At 38.2% G+C, this 17,247-nt stretch overlaps 1 protein-coding gene across 18 annotated transcripts; it reads right to left on the bottom strand.

The window, feature by feature from the left end:
• Positions 1–8,374: 8,374 nt before the first annotated feature.
• Positions 8,375–15,380, bottom strand: LOC4333500 (protein DA1-related 1). 18 transcript variants are annotated; one of them, XM_015777232.3, is made up of 15 exons: positions 14,814–15,380; positions 14,546–14,640; positions 14,026–14,154; positions 13,455–13,521; positions 12,965–13,111; positions 12,532–12,616; positions 12,159–12,330; positions 10,534–10,654; positions 10,372–10,455; positions 10,160–10,279; positions 9,637–9,849; positions 9,497–9,556; positions 9,286–9,404; positions 9,043–9,101; positions 8,375–8,912 (listed from the first exon to the last, which is right to left on the bottom strand). In XM_015777232.3, exons 3-15 carry the CDS (start codon positions 14,043–14,045, stop codon positions 8,578–8,580), a joined length of 1,602 nt encoding a protein of 533 aa, XP_015632718.1. In that variant the 5' UTR covers positions 14,046–14,154; positions 14,546–14,640; positions 14,814–15,380; the 3' UTR covers positions 8,375–8,577. The 18 variants fall into 18 exon arrangements, with proteins under 18 accessions (XP_015632718.1, XP_066165157.1, XP_025879968.1 ...); XM_066309060.1 differs by having other exon boundaries at positions 12,965–13,106; XM_026024183.2 differs by having other exon boundaries at positions 13,455–13,497.
• Between the last annotated feature and the right edge of the window lie 1,867 nt (positions 15,381–17,247).

Genomic DNA, 17,247 nt, shown 5'->3' with positions numbered 1-17,247 from the left:
CAAAATAAGAGCTGAAGTTAAATTAAATCTTAAATTCCCGTGATATTCAATAAATCTATACCACCAACTCCCCTATCTTTTTCAAGGAATAAAAAAAGATAAGTGGGGCTAGAGAGTAGAGAGTCCTCATATCAACCAGCCTCATCAGCTATCTACTGTTCGTAAAATTAAAAAAAAAGGACAATGTGAGATCAACGGTGTTCACACGTTAATAACAAATATATGCAATAATTAAGATATACTCCTTTATGCAGAAAATGATTGTAATACCAGGTTGATAATAGTTTTCTAAAAAATGACAAATATGTTTTTACATAGGAATATAGATAATATGGATGCAAAGAAAGTCAAAATTAACACACACACACTCTCTCTCTCTCTCATTATGGTATTGTTCCACCAGCAGTTAGCACATTGCTGGACAGAGGGTCCAGGCCGGCGTCAGGGGATGCTATTGGATAAGGCAGTCCAACTTAGGCCTTGTTTAGATAAAAAAAAATTTGATTAAAAACGTCACATCAAATATTTAGACATATACATAGGACATTAAATGTAGAAAAAAAAACCAATTTCACAGTTTATATGTAAATTACGAGACGAATCTTTTGAGCTTAATTACGCCATGATTTCACAATGTGATGTTATAGTAAACATTTGCTAATGATGGATTAATTAGGCTTAATAAATTCATATCGCGATTTATAGGCGGAATCTGTAATTTGTTTTGTTATTAGTCTACGTTTAATACTTCAAATGTGTGTCCGTATACTTCAAAAACTTTACACCCAAAAAACTTAACACACCCTTACATAATTTTTTTTAAATACAGTAACATAACAAAACATATAAAATAAAAAATAAGTATAAAATTGATTAAAGGTGTATGATGGTATGTTAATAATAGAGTTTTTTTTTCTTTTCTCTTCCTAGAAGTTATTTTTTTTCCTATTTCATAGATGGGTCTTAGGCTGGGTTTTTCTTTTCTTTTTTTTTTGCCATCCACAGTTCATCGGAACCGCCTAGTTTAGATACGACTGGTGTTGCATTGTTATGAGTCACGCCAACACTATTCATATTGATGTGCCGATTAAGTGCTAAATATATTTTAATAAGAAAAAAATGGTATTAAAGTATTTTTCTACAACAACTAATATAATACACAGTCCCTGCATACTCTGCATATACATCAAGTTATCAACCCAAGTCAATATATGTATACAAAGTTTGATTGCACAAACTAATCACACATATTGTGAAAATATGATCCATATTCCCCCCACCAACTACGTACCTAACCAGATGATGTCAGTTATCTCCATCACAAAAATTGCCCTCTTACTGATCGAAAAGGTTGTGAAGATTGCGTCCATCCTACCCCATCAACACAAGCAAGAAAAATGAAGTCATCTTAAAATGATCAACTGCCACGTTCCTCGCGTCTCAAGTCAATCGATTCTTCACGTTTCTGACGAAAATGACCTGTTCAATGCCAGTTCGCAATCCTTCAAATGGAAGTGAGAAGCAAAGAATTAAGATGGAATATCCATTTGATACTTTTATTGTTTATTCACGCATGGTTTTTACTACTAGACGCGCATGACTTTATCTGTCTTGTAATTTCCGCATAGTCAAACCCATTATTTAGAAAATGAAACAAACAATATTTTTGTTACAAACACAATAGAAGCGCAGCACACCCACACCCTACACATGAGCAGCTTCGAAATACTGGGCCAGTATATCGCTTCGCTGTCGACGAGTAAATTGCTAACCACTGAATGAATAATCGGTTGTACATACGAGCACCCGTAGTCAGGTTTCACCATTAGAAACTTGACTAGATGAGCACAAAGAACAAATTTGGTCCTGTTAATACCATGTGTGAACGAACTACCAAGTGATGTAGGTCAAATGATTTTCTTTTTATTTCCTTACCCATGGCAGAACGACAGGACATGAATCAATCCATGATGTTGTATAAATGTATTATGTACAAGTTTCCAGCTTTGTTCATCACAACCTTCAATCAGCCACTGGGTTTTTGTTTATTCTTACACGGTTTTCATGATCTGTGACACAGCTGATAAAATTTTCAATTGAGTTCGTAGGTGCATAAATATATTAGACATGTCAAATAGATAGTGCTCTCTCTGTTTATTTTTTTCCGAACATGCAGCAGAACTGTGTATCGTTATTAATAATAAGAAGAAAAAAAGATGTATTACAACCAATTCTAATCTATAACAAGTGTTCCATTAACTAATTGTTAGTTCTATAAAATACCCCTTCGCTTTTTAATATATGACATTGTTAACATTTTAATACACGTTTAATTATTCATCTTATTAACAAAATTATATATTTTCTATTTATTTTATTGTGACTCGATTCATCATCTAAAGTTCTTCGAGCATTACTTATATTTTTCTGTTTATATAAAAATTTAAATAAAATAAATGATTAAATGTATATTCAAAAGTTGACATCTTCATATATAAAAAAAAGCGGAGGGAGTAGTTAGCTGCATGCTTAATTTCCAACACGATGACAATATTTTGGAAACTCTTTGAGGACACACATGTATATTCAATGAGTTGAGGATTTGGTTATCTCGTTTAAACAACATTTGGTTTACATATATATGCTCCACGAAAATTCATTCACAAGTCAAACATATTCTTTTGGGATATTGCTGGAAAGAAGCAAAGTTGGGACCGTTGAATTTCACGCAGGGACCAAAGCTATCATGAAACATGCACTCTCAGGCATCGAAAGCTTATTTGAGTTGACTCGATTAATCTTGAACCTTCAAATAGTACTTCTACAGCTAAAGAAAGATTAATGTGGCTGTATGAGATGCAGTTGGCCCTATCATATAGTGCATCTTAATTTGTTGATATGCAAGTTTACCTACTTTTTGATTAAGACATACCCTTAACATTATTCATGGCTCTGTTTTTTCCGGCTTCTACTTATGTAATCGTGTATCTCATTAATATAGAGTGTATTTTGGCTATCGATAAAGATCAAGCATATGGTAAAAGTGAAAAAATTATGTCTTTTGTCTTCTCCAATGCTAATGTAATTAAAATAATTTCTACATTTGTCTTCTTCACAATATAAACCAAATAGAAGTACTAACCAATGATGAGGTTAACTTTATATTTTTGAAATTAATTTGTAAAAATAATCGACAATGCTACTTCTACCAACTAACAAGTTTTAACAATAGAACGAGATTGTGCCCATATTATTTAAGATAAAAGGAAATTTTTTTTAATCCCCTAAGAGCAGCAAAAAAAAAAACAGAGAGAAATGGGATGGAAAATCCGACTAAACAGTGAATGATGAGAGCTCAAGCAGTTCATTTTGCTCCGCGAGCGTCCACGGCATGGCTTGGCCTCCTCTTTGACTTCTGTAAATAGGCCAAGGGACCAAGATTTCTTGTGTTTCTTTCTCTCCATATCTCGCTGACTTTTAGACATTTACCAACTACATAAAAGTAAGAACAATAATGTGTCATCATAAATTATTTTTGTATGTACCAACTGCTACTAAATGAACTTGATAAGGAGCAAAAGAGTTGCAGTAATAAATAGCGACAAGTTGATAAAAGTTCCCAGTGTTGCACGACCAGCATGATTGAAATGTTGGCTATAGATGCAGTCAATGAGCGTTGTGATGAGCTTGGATCAAGGTTTACATTACCGTCGGTAACCGTGTAATTACCGGCCTTACCGCTGGGTGCGGTAATAGAAAAACCACGGTAACCTCCTTAAATTCAAATAAATTTAAAAAATAATTTGAATTTTTGATAAATTTTGCACGGTTTCGTACGGTTTTTTACGGTAACCATGTTTACTGTCAGGGTGCGGTAACCCCGACCCCAGCGGTTTGAAAACCCTGGTTTGGATAAGGTTTGACGCGGCCAAAGTGGTAGTAATGGTCTTTTTTTTAAGGAAAGTGGTAATAATTAATTATGTTCGATATGATAGTTTTCTATGGGGGGAAGCCATATATACTATCTCTCTGATCGATATGGAGATAACGGAGCCAGGATTTGTTGGATTAGGTACAGATTTATAAGATCGTAATGCAAATTGTTGCTCTTAATTAGGCCTGGCATGTGACATCACAAGCTAAGAAGGTTTTTAAAACATCAAGTTCACTAGACAAGGTGGTTGTGTGCTTTGAGCCCAATCAAATATTCAGTTTATCTCGCTATGGTCTTGAACTCAGAGACATTCTCTTTCTAATATTTCGATTGGGCTGTGGCCTATATACAGTGGAAATAAGGTCTGTTGGGCTATATATATGTTGTCAATGGGTGTATATTTCAAAACTTATGCCCCCTTTGATTCAAAGACAATTTATAGGAATTTTAGAGTATTTCATTTCTATAAGAATTTTTCCTACATGATGCCAAGTGCATTGGGCCATAAGACTAAGGCCCATGTACAACCCATACTTGTTAAGTTAGAGATAAGATTATTAGTTTAGTTAGAGATAAGATTAGATTAAATCAGTTAGAGATAAGATTAGGTTGAATCCTTGAAAGAGCATCTATGCCCTTAGTGGGTTTTGGTTAATTGATAACGAGCGATTAAGGGACTAATGCGCTTATTGAGTGTATAAGCAAATGATTAGTCCGATGAAGAAGCTAGAAGATTGACTTATCGATGGATGAGAATTAAAGAGAAGAGATTGAAGATGCGAGATATGAAGTGACTACCTATGGCAAGACGGTGAAGCATAAGCGACACTCAGCTGCGATGGACCATGCGGTGGTGAAGGGCAAGCAAGGGGCTTGGCGCCGACGAACCGAAACCAGTGGTGAAGGGCGAGTGAAGACTGTGTCGTGATGGACCGTGTGAGGCCATTTGAAGCCATGGATTATCCGCATCAATCATTTGAGAAATGGAAGATGAAATGTCAAAGATCAAGAAGATGAGATCTTCCTGATGATCAAATGACCTTGACGTTGGTAACCCTCCAAGTGAAGAAACAATATGGTGTGAAGGTACTCCTATTGGTTTAACTTTGCTTTTTAAATTTGAGTTTAGGATGCCGTACTATTAAGAGGGATACCACATGCATATAATTGGTTGAATACTAGTGCTCAAAATGCTTCATCTTTGTGTGAGTTGAAAAACTAAGCCAAAATTTCAATCCCGAGTTGTTTCACTTGCCACAACACTTACACCGGGTTTCTTTGCAAGTTTTTCATAATCTCTTGAAGGTTTTGGACCATGTTTTATGTTGGGTTTGATAGCCCACGAAACTAGCTTTCCATAGAGTCCAAGATCTTTGAAATCGGAGTTCGGAGTAAAAAGTTATTGCATTTTTACTTGAGCAACATCAGACTATCCGATTTGAAATCAGACTATCCAATGTATCGGACTATCCGATTTTTCACAGAACTTCACTCTCTGTCTTTGTTTGAAAAATCCTTTCGAGTGAGTTTTTCTAAGTGTCGGAGTATCCGATGTTGGATCAGATAGTCCGATGATACAGAGACTCCGAAATTTCATGGAACTTGAGTCTCTGTTTGAGGACGAAGTTTTTGCTTCTAAAATATCAGATACTCCGATTTAACATTAGATAGCCCGATGTCTCGGAAAGTCCGAAATTTCATGGAACTTCGTTCTATGTTTCTCGTTGCCTTGGAGGTTTAAAATATCGGACTATCCGATCTTGTATCAGACTATCCGACGTGGGCTGAAAGATTCCCCTCCAACGGTCACATTTTGGGGGATCTATATAAACCCCCCACCAACCCTTTTCTAGGGTTGCCCAAAACTGATTTCATTCCAATCTTGCTTTGGGTTGAGCTTTATGCTAAGTGCTTTGGATCTTTGAGCTCTCTCCCTCTCTATCTCAAATCCCTCTTGTTCTTTGTGACTTGGATCTTTGTGTGTGTATTTGGAGTTTGGGAGCCTAGTGTGTGTTTCTCTAGATCTTGAGCACTAGGATTTGTCCAAGAGTTGTGTGGTGTTTATTACTCTTGGAGGTTGAGGACTCCTAGACGGCTAGGTGTCATTCTTGGGCCACCGATCTACGTGTGGTTGGCCAAGAGAAGTTTGTGAAGGCCGGATCTCGCCTCCGCAAGGAAAGAGATACCCTTAGTGGAAGGAGGAGTGTATTTGTGCAACCTCACGAGGATAGGGTTGAAAAAGACTCGGCTCTTTGCGAGCCCCTCAACGGAGACTAGAATCCCCTCAAGGATTTGAACTCCGGGAAATACATCGTCGCATAAACCTCAGTGATCTCTCTCTTTACCTTATTGTTGCATTGCTTTATGCCATGCTAATATTGTTGTTGGTTGAGCTCACCTCCTTGCGTGTGGATTGGATCTAGAGCTTTTAGGTTGTTTCTTGTTTGTTTTGTTATTGTGCAGGTCAGATAGTCTGATCTCATTTCAGACAATCCGATCACATAGGACTATCCGACCTGATATTAGACAATCCGACCCTGTTTTGTTTTAGCTTCCGCATTTATTTTAGAAATCGCCTATTCACCCCCCCCCCCCTCTGGTGACATTAAGGTCCTTTCAATCCTTACTAAGGGGTTAAGCTATACCATCTATATAAATATGGGATAAAGATGGGATTGTGTCTATTATCATTAAGGGTCTGTTCGGAACCCAGGGTTCCCAACCCCTCTCCATCGTATTCCGCACGCATGCTTTTCAAACTGCTAAACGGTGTGTTTTTTGCAAAAAGTTTCTATACGAAAGTTGCTTAAAAAATTATATTGATCCATTTTTTTAAAAAATAGCTCATACTTAATTAATCATGCACTAATGGACCGCTCCGTTTTCCAAGCGCACTGTTCCGGATGGGAACCGCCAGCAGCGAACAGAGCCTAAGCAATGAATATCAATTATTCTAATCTCTCTCTCTCCCAACAATGTTCTTCTCCCTAATCTAAATCTACATCCCTTCTCCAGGAGCCGACGCCGCCCGGCTATCTTCCCGATGGTGTTTATCCTGTCATAGCCTTGGTCATGACACATAACCCTTTGAATCAAAGAATTGAACCCTATAAAATCCTATGAAATTTCTATGGAATATCTTTTTCCACGCAAGTTTTGAAGCAAATTTATCATGGAAAGAATCCCTTGAGTCTTTATCTCTCCTTAAATTCTTGTGTTTTTTTACGACCCAATCAAATAGTCATTCCTATGTTTTGCAGTTCTATGTTTTACACTTGTATTCCTGTCACAGAATTATATGTTTTTCCTATTCCTCTGCAGTGAAAAGGGGCCCTTAAACCGTGCGATTGGACAATCTAGTCAGTGTCATGTCAGGATCTTCAAAATGTCTCTCCTTATTTCAATGAATCCAACGCATTCACTCAGGGCAACAAAAGAGTATTTTGTCTTATTTCTATACGTTATGTGTATACAATTTATTTATGATATCGATTACTTAAGACTGGTTTCACCTCGCTGATTTTATAGTACACGACAATCAATTTGAATGTTTTTTCATTATTATTCAAAATGACCAAATATATACTCTCTCTGTCCCCCTATAAAAAATACTTGTTCTGGGTTCAAACCTGTCCATTCATCCGTTCCAGAAAGATTACAATTCTAAAAGAGAGGGAGATTAGTAGCAAAGGAAAATAACCACACATCCCTTATTAAATGAGGGATGATTGGAGGTGGGAGGTTAATCGGCGGTAAAATGAAAAGAAATTTAAACGAGAGATGAAACAGTAGTACTCTAGGATGATTTTTTTTATAACATTTAAATCACAGAATTATAATTTTTTGGGACGGAGGGAGTATAAAACATGTACCGCAAGATCTCCATGAAAAATATGTATGTCAAGATCGCAGATCCTTAATGTGCATCCATGGAAAAAAATATATTTACATCCACACTTTCTCAACATCATGGTAAACATTTTTTTTATCAACAACTAAGAACAAAAATGATGTGTGTCGTTGCCAGTGCACTTTTAAAAAGAAATGACTATCTTAGAAAATACTACTAAAAATCATGGATTTCTACTGCGCCTTATAGAAGCTTCTTTTACATTTTAAAGAGAAGCTTAAAGGAGAACACTTTTACCATCATCTTGTAACTTCATATATGTAAAATATTTTTTGACAGGAAACAGAAAAGGTTTTCCACTATCTACGGACGACTAAATACTTGTTTCTCAAGATTGAAAAAGAAAGAAGTAAATTTCACAAAACTATAACTGTTTAGTCAAAATTATCACTATGGCTAGAAGCCTAGAACTTCATCCAAACATTTTTCACAAAACAACAACGATAGCGAATGATTTTATCAGAAACTAAGTGTTTGACATCTAGGCCCAAAGTGTAACAGTTTTCTGATAAAATCAACTACTGCTGTAGTTTTCTGAAATAGCCAACTAATATTGCAGCAAACCGATAATTTAGACAAGATAGTTGTAACTTTCTGAAATTTACTAAAACAAAATCATTGTTTCTCGTCTATTCTATTGCTCAGTTAATGTTAACAGCATATATACCCTTTTGGCATGTCTAACTTGAACCAAAATTCCTCAATGTATTCTTCATACTCTAAATTTGTGACTTCAACACGGGAAAACCCCTGTAAGCTTCATATGATCAAGAGTTTTTCTCAAGCCATAGCGTTCAACGGCCTTAATGCCATCTCGAAAACCATCTCCATATACATCAGAAGGGTCTGTTTCAATCTGGTGCTTGAAGAACTCTCCAAGTTTCTTCTCGAAGTCCGTCTGTACACCCTTTTTGGATGAGGGTGCTGAAGATGACGACGATGACGATGATGATGCTGCGATGGATGCAATGATGCTACTAGATCCTGATGTTATTTCTGACTCGAGCCACATATGAGCTAGAACCTGACAGATGCCTTCTTCGACCTTTGGATCAAGAGTTTGGTATCCTGACAAAAATTGTTATTAAGATGTAAATGTAACATTCAATAGAACTAAATTTAACATGAAAGCCTACGTTAATCCACAGAGGTATGAATAGATATAGCTGCAAAAGGTAAAAAAGGGTAACTGTAGTACCCTTAAGTCGGAGGTAAGCATGCATCATCTCATGAGCCAGAATGGAGCCAGTTAACAGTCTGCATGTAATCAAAATAATGGAAATGAAAATCTATGCATTCAGGACAAATAACTTCTCCTAAGTTGGTAGGCCAGTTGCATAATCAACGCCAATAACAAGGGGAAAAACGAAAAATAATAGTAAATGCAGTATAATAGTACTCATTAGTTAGATCGATAAAACATGAAAATAATTCAATATACCTTGGAAGGCCATATAGGATAAGAATTGCAGTCACTTCACAGCGTCTAACCAGTTTGTATGGTCCTGTAATCATGTCTACAATCTTGTTTCCTGGTCCAATTACTGGTCTTCTTAGTATCTGCATATATTATGTTATTTAGCCATAAGCCAGGTATCAAGTTCACATATTCAATAGATAACTAAAGCAAGGCATTATTTTTAAGAACGTACAGTTCGGACAATTTGCTCTTCAGATAGGCAGAGACCTCTGGTTTCAGCAAGGTGATGTCCCTATTAAGGAGGTCAAAGGAACAATAAGTTAAATAATGTACATTACTGTTAGAATATTATAAAATGATCATTTCACTTACAGTTTTCTCGGCCTCCATGGCTTCATTTAAAGCTTGTCGCTCAACCAACAGCAAGGGAATTTGTTGTTCCACTTTCATGTTCAAACCCTCATAGAATTCTTGAATATCAATATATAGTGGTTGGCATTCGTCTGTGTCCATTATTGAAGTATTCAGGCATTCCAAACAGAGTTTCCGGCCATCATCTAATGTTATGTACTTACTATCCTTTGGCTAGCATTGAGATTAAACAAAAGAAAAGAAGGGAAGTCATTAGATTCACCAATTCATAATTAAAATACGTTTTCACTACGAATGGACATTGCTATGAAATCATCAAATGCATGTGCATAGGCACATATTGAAAACAAACACATTTAAATTGTAAGGGTGATTTCGAAAAAAAATTTGTAAGGGTGGTAACAGAAGCTACATGCCAAACTTCTATTTTTTTTGTTGAGGGAACATGCCGAAGTGTTAGTTACATCCTGACACTTCCATTTGAATCACTACATGTATAACTTTTTTATAGGATAGCACAAACCTCCATTCGTTCACAACTGCAGCACCTAGGAGTACGATCAGTTTCATGGGCAGGACAATACTTCTGCATCCAGAAAGGATGGGCCCGATATTCAATGTGGCCATCTTTGTTTGTTGGAATCTGATCATCAAATGTCATTAGCACAACTCAACAGATAAAGTTAAAAAGTAGCTATTACTAAATTCTCATGCTCATCCAACATGAATTCTTACAAAGTTCTTGCAGACATCACATTTTGGATGGAAAAGCTCCTTATAGCAGGATCGATGGTATGGGTTACCTTCATGAACTGCAAACTTCCCAAATGAATGGATAATGTCAGTTATCTCATTTACTTAAAGCATGTTATGTTGAAATATGCTAGGTCTCTTTACCTCATATTCTGATATTGGCCTATCACAAGCAAAACACCTGAAGCACTGGGGGTGCCAAACAGAATCCATGCAACTAAGAAACCGTCCTTGACCGATTGGAGTTTTACATCCAGCACAAACCCTACACCGTCAATGTGGTACATGAGAATCAGAGAACCCTAAGGGTTCCACCGCATGCACTAGAACAGGGTGAGAACCCAAGTAGAACAGACATGAAGAAGATACCAGTTAAAACTATGAATGCGTTTATAATTTTCATACCCATACCCTACCCAATCAAGATGATTATAAGATAGTACATATATTCAGTGCTAATAATTTGGGTTCACAATTCCACAACGTAATTTTTGAATTTCAGGTCTACTAGCAGGTCTTCCAGTAGGACATTTTTCCGGTCGAGAATTTCGAATTTTGTTGGGAATTTAGAAAAAACAATCGATCATATTCAGCAAGAAATTGTTCAAAATTCTAGATTGCTAACTCAAAATTTCCAAATTTCAGCCCCTCGCGCCCACTGAAAATGTTTTTGCGTACCAAAATTGTGAACCCTGCTCATCACCCCAACCAAATGTTGGCTCTCACACAATGATCTTCTACATATGCAAAAAAAGACATATCGGAAACACTGATAAGCTTTCAGCCACATCACTTTTTCAAGGATGTGAAAATATATATACCGATGCGCTTGCTCGAGTGTTCTTCTGTATGAGGGACTACGGGCCTGTTTGGCACAACTCCAGCTCCAGCTCCAGGAGGGGTGGAGCTGGAGCTCAGCCAAACAGTTTCAGCTCCACTAAAACTGGGAGTGGAGTTGGGTGGAGCTCTCTCACAAAATGTACTAGAGTTGTGGAGCTGGGTTTAGGCAGCTCCACAACTCCACTCCAGACTCAACTCCTGGAGTTAAATTTAGGAGTTGGAGCTGTACCAAACAGGCCCTACATATTGATATTTTATTTTATTGTGCATCTTGGTAGAGAGTGGGCTCAGGTGCCAGGGACAAATTACTCAAGGGAAGTAATGTGGTACTGGAAAAGAACAAAAGATAAGGAATGCTACATTTGGAGTAGTGGTACAGCTAAATAGAGAAGCAGACATAGCAATCTTCTGATGCTACGAGAGTTCGGGCCTTGTTTAATCAATCCTGGCAGCCAATATCTAGAAAAGCACTTGCTGCTGTTTTAATATAATGTAGGATTTGTTCACAGCCCACAGACTTGCTACCTACAGACCTCATCTCATGCAGTGAAACCGTCAATCTTACTGTATACTTCCTCTCCCAAGTTAATATACTGGATCAAACATTCAAACCCGCAAATAATTTTGCCATCTTGTTCTTTTTTTTCTTTTGAGCGATTACCAGAATATAGCAACAGATCGAAGTTTAACACATATGACACTGACTGACTGTACAGTTAGCTCCACAATAAAAAAAATACCACATGTTCTGTACCAAACTTTCTTTTACTACCTCTCATAATCTCATTAACGTGGCATGCAATGCACATTTAACTGACTAGTGTCTGTTAAAAAAAAAAAAAAAAGAGGCCTTCTTCTGAATTGGCATATAAAGGTTTATTAAATTGGAAGGAGAGGCCAGCATGATAATGTGCTATTATAACAAATACCTTAATCCAGTTGAAGGGAATATATATGGGGGCATGAAAGTTGCTGGAGTACTCTCTGAGTGAACATCTTTTACTGGAACATTCTGACGAGGAGGTTCATCATTCAGACTCTCTTGTAGAGCCCGTGCAAGTTGTTCATCTTCATGTAAACGATGATCAATATCTACCTCATCTGTAAAAACAAAAGAAAATGCATTAATATTGAATGCTTTTGCTCAACAGTAGTACAGAACATATATGGAGGTCCTCATTTATTCAAGTCAACCTAGAAATGCTAGTCCTAAAGTGAATATCATGTTGCAGGAAAACCAAATCCAATAATCTCTAAACTAAAGATGACCAAAACAGGTTAAGATGGGACAATGATACAGACCAACAGCCTTCCCCTTCCGCTGATCTTCTTCTGATAAAGATAATGCAATAGCACGATCTATGTCTTCATGGTCACTGTCATGCTCCTATAGTGATTAGAACCAAGTTAGCTATAGTGAAGTACATAAAGTAACATCCAGTCCATCCATTTTTTTTTATCAGGAAGAAGCTTTTTTGGTCCTGAATAATCAAGCACAGAATTTTATTCATTTACTATCTATAGCTTACAATATGAAGCTTCTAACTGTCATCTTAAATACACATGACTGAACAAAAGAAAGGTGAGAAATTCAGAACTGAAAATGGCAATACTCAGTGAGAAAATTTTTTATATGCAATTGGCAGGAGCGAAATTTTCTTCTGTGTCTCACAGTATGTATGACTTAAGATGGCTAGTGTGGGAAGATGAAAAGACAGGCAGAATTGGGCCGTACATAGGCTTTAGTGTGCCATGCTGAGTGGCCTTCATGGGTGTTTCCATTGTAGTGCCCTCTTGATACTCTATTTACTGAACCTTTAAAAATTTTGCTCAGCCAACCCATGTTTTCAAGTATTGGCAGACGAAAATCCTTGTACCTGCACTGCATAACAAATTTATTAAGAATCAAACTAAAAGAAACGCATACATATGAGGTTTTATTTGCATTCAAAGCCAATTGTGAGAGGAAGTCAGAAGGACAATATAAGGTTATAGGCCTAGATTCTAGGGAAAATATGTAGTGCAAACCACATATGTAGTGGAAACCTGGAAACTACCGTTGGATCCAAAAATGGATGGCTTCCACTACACATTTTCCCCACATTCAATTACACATATTTCAGTAGTAGAAACTGATGTTCTACAAAACTAATAGTGTACCACCAACATAATCAAATATATGTGATTCCAGCATCTAATCTTATTTAATAACCGCATTACTATACCTTTCCAAGCCTAGAGCCACTAGTTCCCTTCTGGATTCTTACACTATAGGTTTGTAGAGGAAACGATCTGTAAATACATATTGAAATTGTGCAATAACATGTATATAGTACTCATAAATAAGAAGACTGCAATAGCATGTATTTGGTAAGAGACAATATGTAGATAAAAATCCCTACAGTGTCTGCCCCATCTGCCCATCACATGTATAATTTACTGGGTGCTTCAAGCATGTGCTCTTTTGTTTTGAAACAGAATATCAACTACATACAGAACAGGATATCAAATATTCATTTATCTGATTAGATATTGGCTTGGTGTGCCTCCAAACTGGTAAAAAGGTAAAATTGTTGGCATGCAAGCACATAGTGTAAGATATAAACCTCTATAAATTGGTGGACATTGGCGGTAAGGAATAAATTATCCATGACAGGATCCAGTTAAAAATAAAATTGCTTTCTTGCCTTGGAAAAGGCCAGGTATGTGAGAAGTCAGAAAAATACAGATGGAAATGAAAATGTAATGTGGAATGCTCTTATATGAACTAAAATGACCAGCAACCAATCACATTACATGTCCAGTCTCTTTGGCATATCTCCCTATGATTGGTATTCCTCCGAGCCAATAAAGGAAAAGGACCAACACAAGCAATACACACGAACCTCTGACAACAGCAAATTCCACAAAATCCAGACCCGGGTCCTGCAAAAAAACAGTTGCTCAGGCTATGTGGTACCCGCTGGTAGCAATTTTACATTTTTGTGATGCCATTACAGTATGATGCGTCAATATTGCTCTTGTTAGTAGTAACAAATTAGCAAAGACAATAGATAAATTGAATGATCAATGTAAACATTTGTTCCATGAGGAGGCCTCGAAAAGCTAGAGAGGATCTTGAAATCATGGTAAAGCACATAAAAGAGTCATGAGTCAAACAATCATTGAACACAGATGATGCCAATGAGCAGATACTAACGAAGACAAAACGGACAATAAAGAGTATGAAAAATGGAACTTTTAACAACACAGATGCAAGCAGTATCGAAGGAAAAAAAAAAGGAAAAGCAAATATCACTGGAGGAAAAAAAAATACCTCGAGTTCAGAACCACAGGGACCGCATAGAAACAATCAGATCATTGAAGGCATCAGGGCAACCCCACCTGGCCACCACTTTCAAGCCTGAACTCCTGTACTTTTTAACAGAAACAAAAGTCATTATGCCAGTCCCCACACAGCAACCAGCTGGTACAAAGTACACAATTCACCAATTCACCGCAAAACGCCATCATTATCCCCCCAAGTTCTACAGAAAACAACTAAGGATCACCATAATTTGCCTGAGGATCACCAAAAGACTCACCAAGTAGCCCTGTAATTCGGCTAAAGCCTCCTCCTTGGTTTCTTGCGACAAGAAGCCCGAGGATCCCCCCAAGCAGGCCTCACGCAAGAACCCGACGAACAAGAAGAAGAAGAGGAGGAGGAGGAGGAGGAGGAGAGAGAAACAGAACGAAAGGAAAGCGTGACATGGACGCGAACGGGGGAGCGCGGGGGGAGGGAGGACCGGCAGTAGGCCAAGTCAAGAAGAAAAGAGAAGGAAAAAGGAAAAACTGGGGTTGAAGGTGACATCTCTCTCTCTCTCCCACGCCACACACCACACTCCCCCTCGCCCACCGCCCGGGTCGCTGTCGCGGCGACGTCAACCCCCCGTCCCCTCCCGCGCGTGGCCAGGGGGAAGAGGGAGTAGGGAGGAGGCCCACATGGGGGGAGGGGTGGCGCCCGCTGCGGCGTCTCTCTCACGCATTCCGTCGAACACCTCGTGGGCGGATGCAGCAGAGAGAGGGAGAGAGCAGCGGTGGTTGGGCGCTCTCGATTTTAATACCTTCCCGCGGCTGTTGTGAATAGTGATGTGGTTTTTTGGAGCGACGGTGAGAGGTCGCTCTCTTTCTTCCCTTTTTCTTCTTCATCGAGGCCTTCTCGGTGATTTTACAGAAAGGGGCTCACAGTCCTGGAAATTTGAGAATTTTTTAAATGGCTAAAGAAATCTATTTAGGCCCTCTTTGGCAATGGGTTATAACTTATAAGGGATGGGATTGGAAAATGTGAATGAGTGGATTATTATATATGAGCTAAAAGTTAAAATGTTACCTCGCGATCAGTCGCGCACACGATCACTTTTCGACTGTGTGGCGAGAAGCAGCTAGGTTGGGATTAGGATTAGAGTTTTATGGGTGAGATTTGAGGAGGAAGGAAGTGGGGATCAAGCTTAAGAGGGATTACCTAGGAGGCAGCAGACCGACGGTGGGTGACGAACAAGGGTGGGCGGCCGCGAGCCACTGGGTTGGTAGCGGGCAGTAGACTAGAGTTTGTGGCGGGGGCAAAAGTGAGACGGAGAAGGATGGTAGGGCGGCGGAGGAGGTGGGAGAGTGGAGCTGACCTAGATCTAGAGTTTGCTGGAGGGAAAATGAAGGGGCAAGGAAGGTCGTCGCCGCGTTGCCTTGATCAACCTCCTTGTTGTATCGTCGTAAGCTCGCCTTCCTTTTGTGGCGGAGAAGAAGAGGATAGGAAAAGAGAAAGAGAGAGCATATGAGTTAGGCCAGTGACATAGGCTAGGGTGGGCTGTTTTTTGTCGTTTCCTAATCACGTATCTTGATGTGCACGATCACTCATGTATTAGGGGAAGCCCAATAAAAATAATGGATGGATATTATTGAACCTTACCCTTTAGTTCATAATCTCATTTGCAAAACAAGCCATCAATGGATGTTTGTAACTAAGCCAACTCACTTGCTACCTAGCATCGGCAAAGACAAGGAGAGGCGACCATGAGCTTGGCCTGTCCCATGGTTTGAAATTTTTTGTTGTATTTACTAGAACAAAGAAAATTCTTAAAACAATATCAATACTATCGGCGCCTAACATTTTTTTTAATGTTCCTGGCTCTACCGATACTATCTAGTCTTCCCTTTTGAAATAGATAGTGTTAGCTAAACACCACCGGCGCTCGAGCCTGGTTGCACTTGGCAGCTGCTAGGCTCATCGATGATTAGCAAAGAGTTGGAAACGCCACATCACCGATTTGGATTATGTTGGCAGTTTGTTGTTGTGGGTTGGCCAAGCTTTAATAAATTACTACACAACTATTATTTGATGTGATTTATTTTATCATTACCAATAATCTAAGCATGACTTGTACTATTACATAATTGCACACATTTTTGAATAAAATGAATAATCAAACTATGTCTAAAAGTTAATAATGTCAAATATTACAAGCTGAAAGGATTAGTATACTTATAACCAGACTTAAAAATCTATTAATCAAACAACTTACAAACTTTTATCAGCTGGATTTAAAATGGCTCTTACCAGATGCCAGCAGGTTCTCCTCATGGCAGGGAAACAATTGCAAAAAGGTTTATCTGTACAAACTTTGAATTTGGATTCTGCAAGACTGGAACTGACGAACAGCTACGACGATGCAAATATGTTACAAGTTGTAAGGTGCTATTTGCGAAAGTAGATTTGAAGGCGTCAAATGGACGGGAGATGCAATGCCTAATTAATTAGCTTAATCACAAGTGCTCACATACACAACGCATTTCGTTAGTTAGCTATGGGCCTATGGTTCACATTTTCACCCACAATATTCAATTAAAACTATCATTTTCAATATATGATGATGATGACTAGAATTATCATGAAGTGCTCCATATGGACATAATCCTAGCCAAATCACCATGTGTTCTATTCTCTTGGGCTCTTGGCATCTGACAATTTTCTACTATGTTTTCTCT

The sequence above is a fragment of the Oryza sativa genome, chromosome 3 (assembly GCF_034140825.1).
Source record: "Oryza sativa Japonica Group chromosome 3, ASM3414082v1".
Lineage (NCBI taxonomy): Eukaryota > Viridiplantae > Streptophyta > Magnoliopsida > Poales > Poaceae > Oryza > Oryza sativa.
This window is presented reverse-complemented; position numbering and strand designations above follow the sequence as displayed.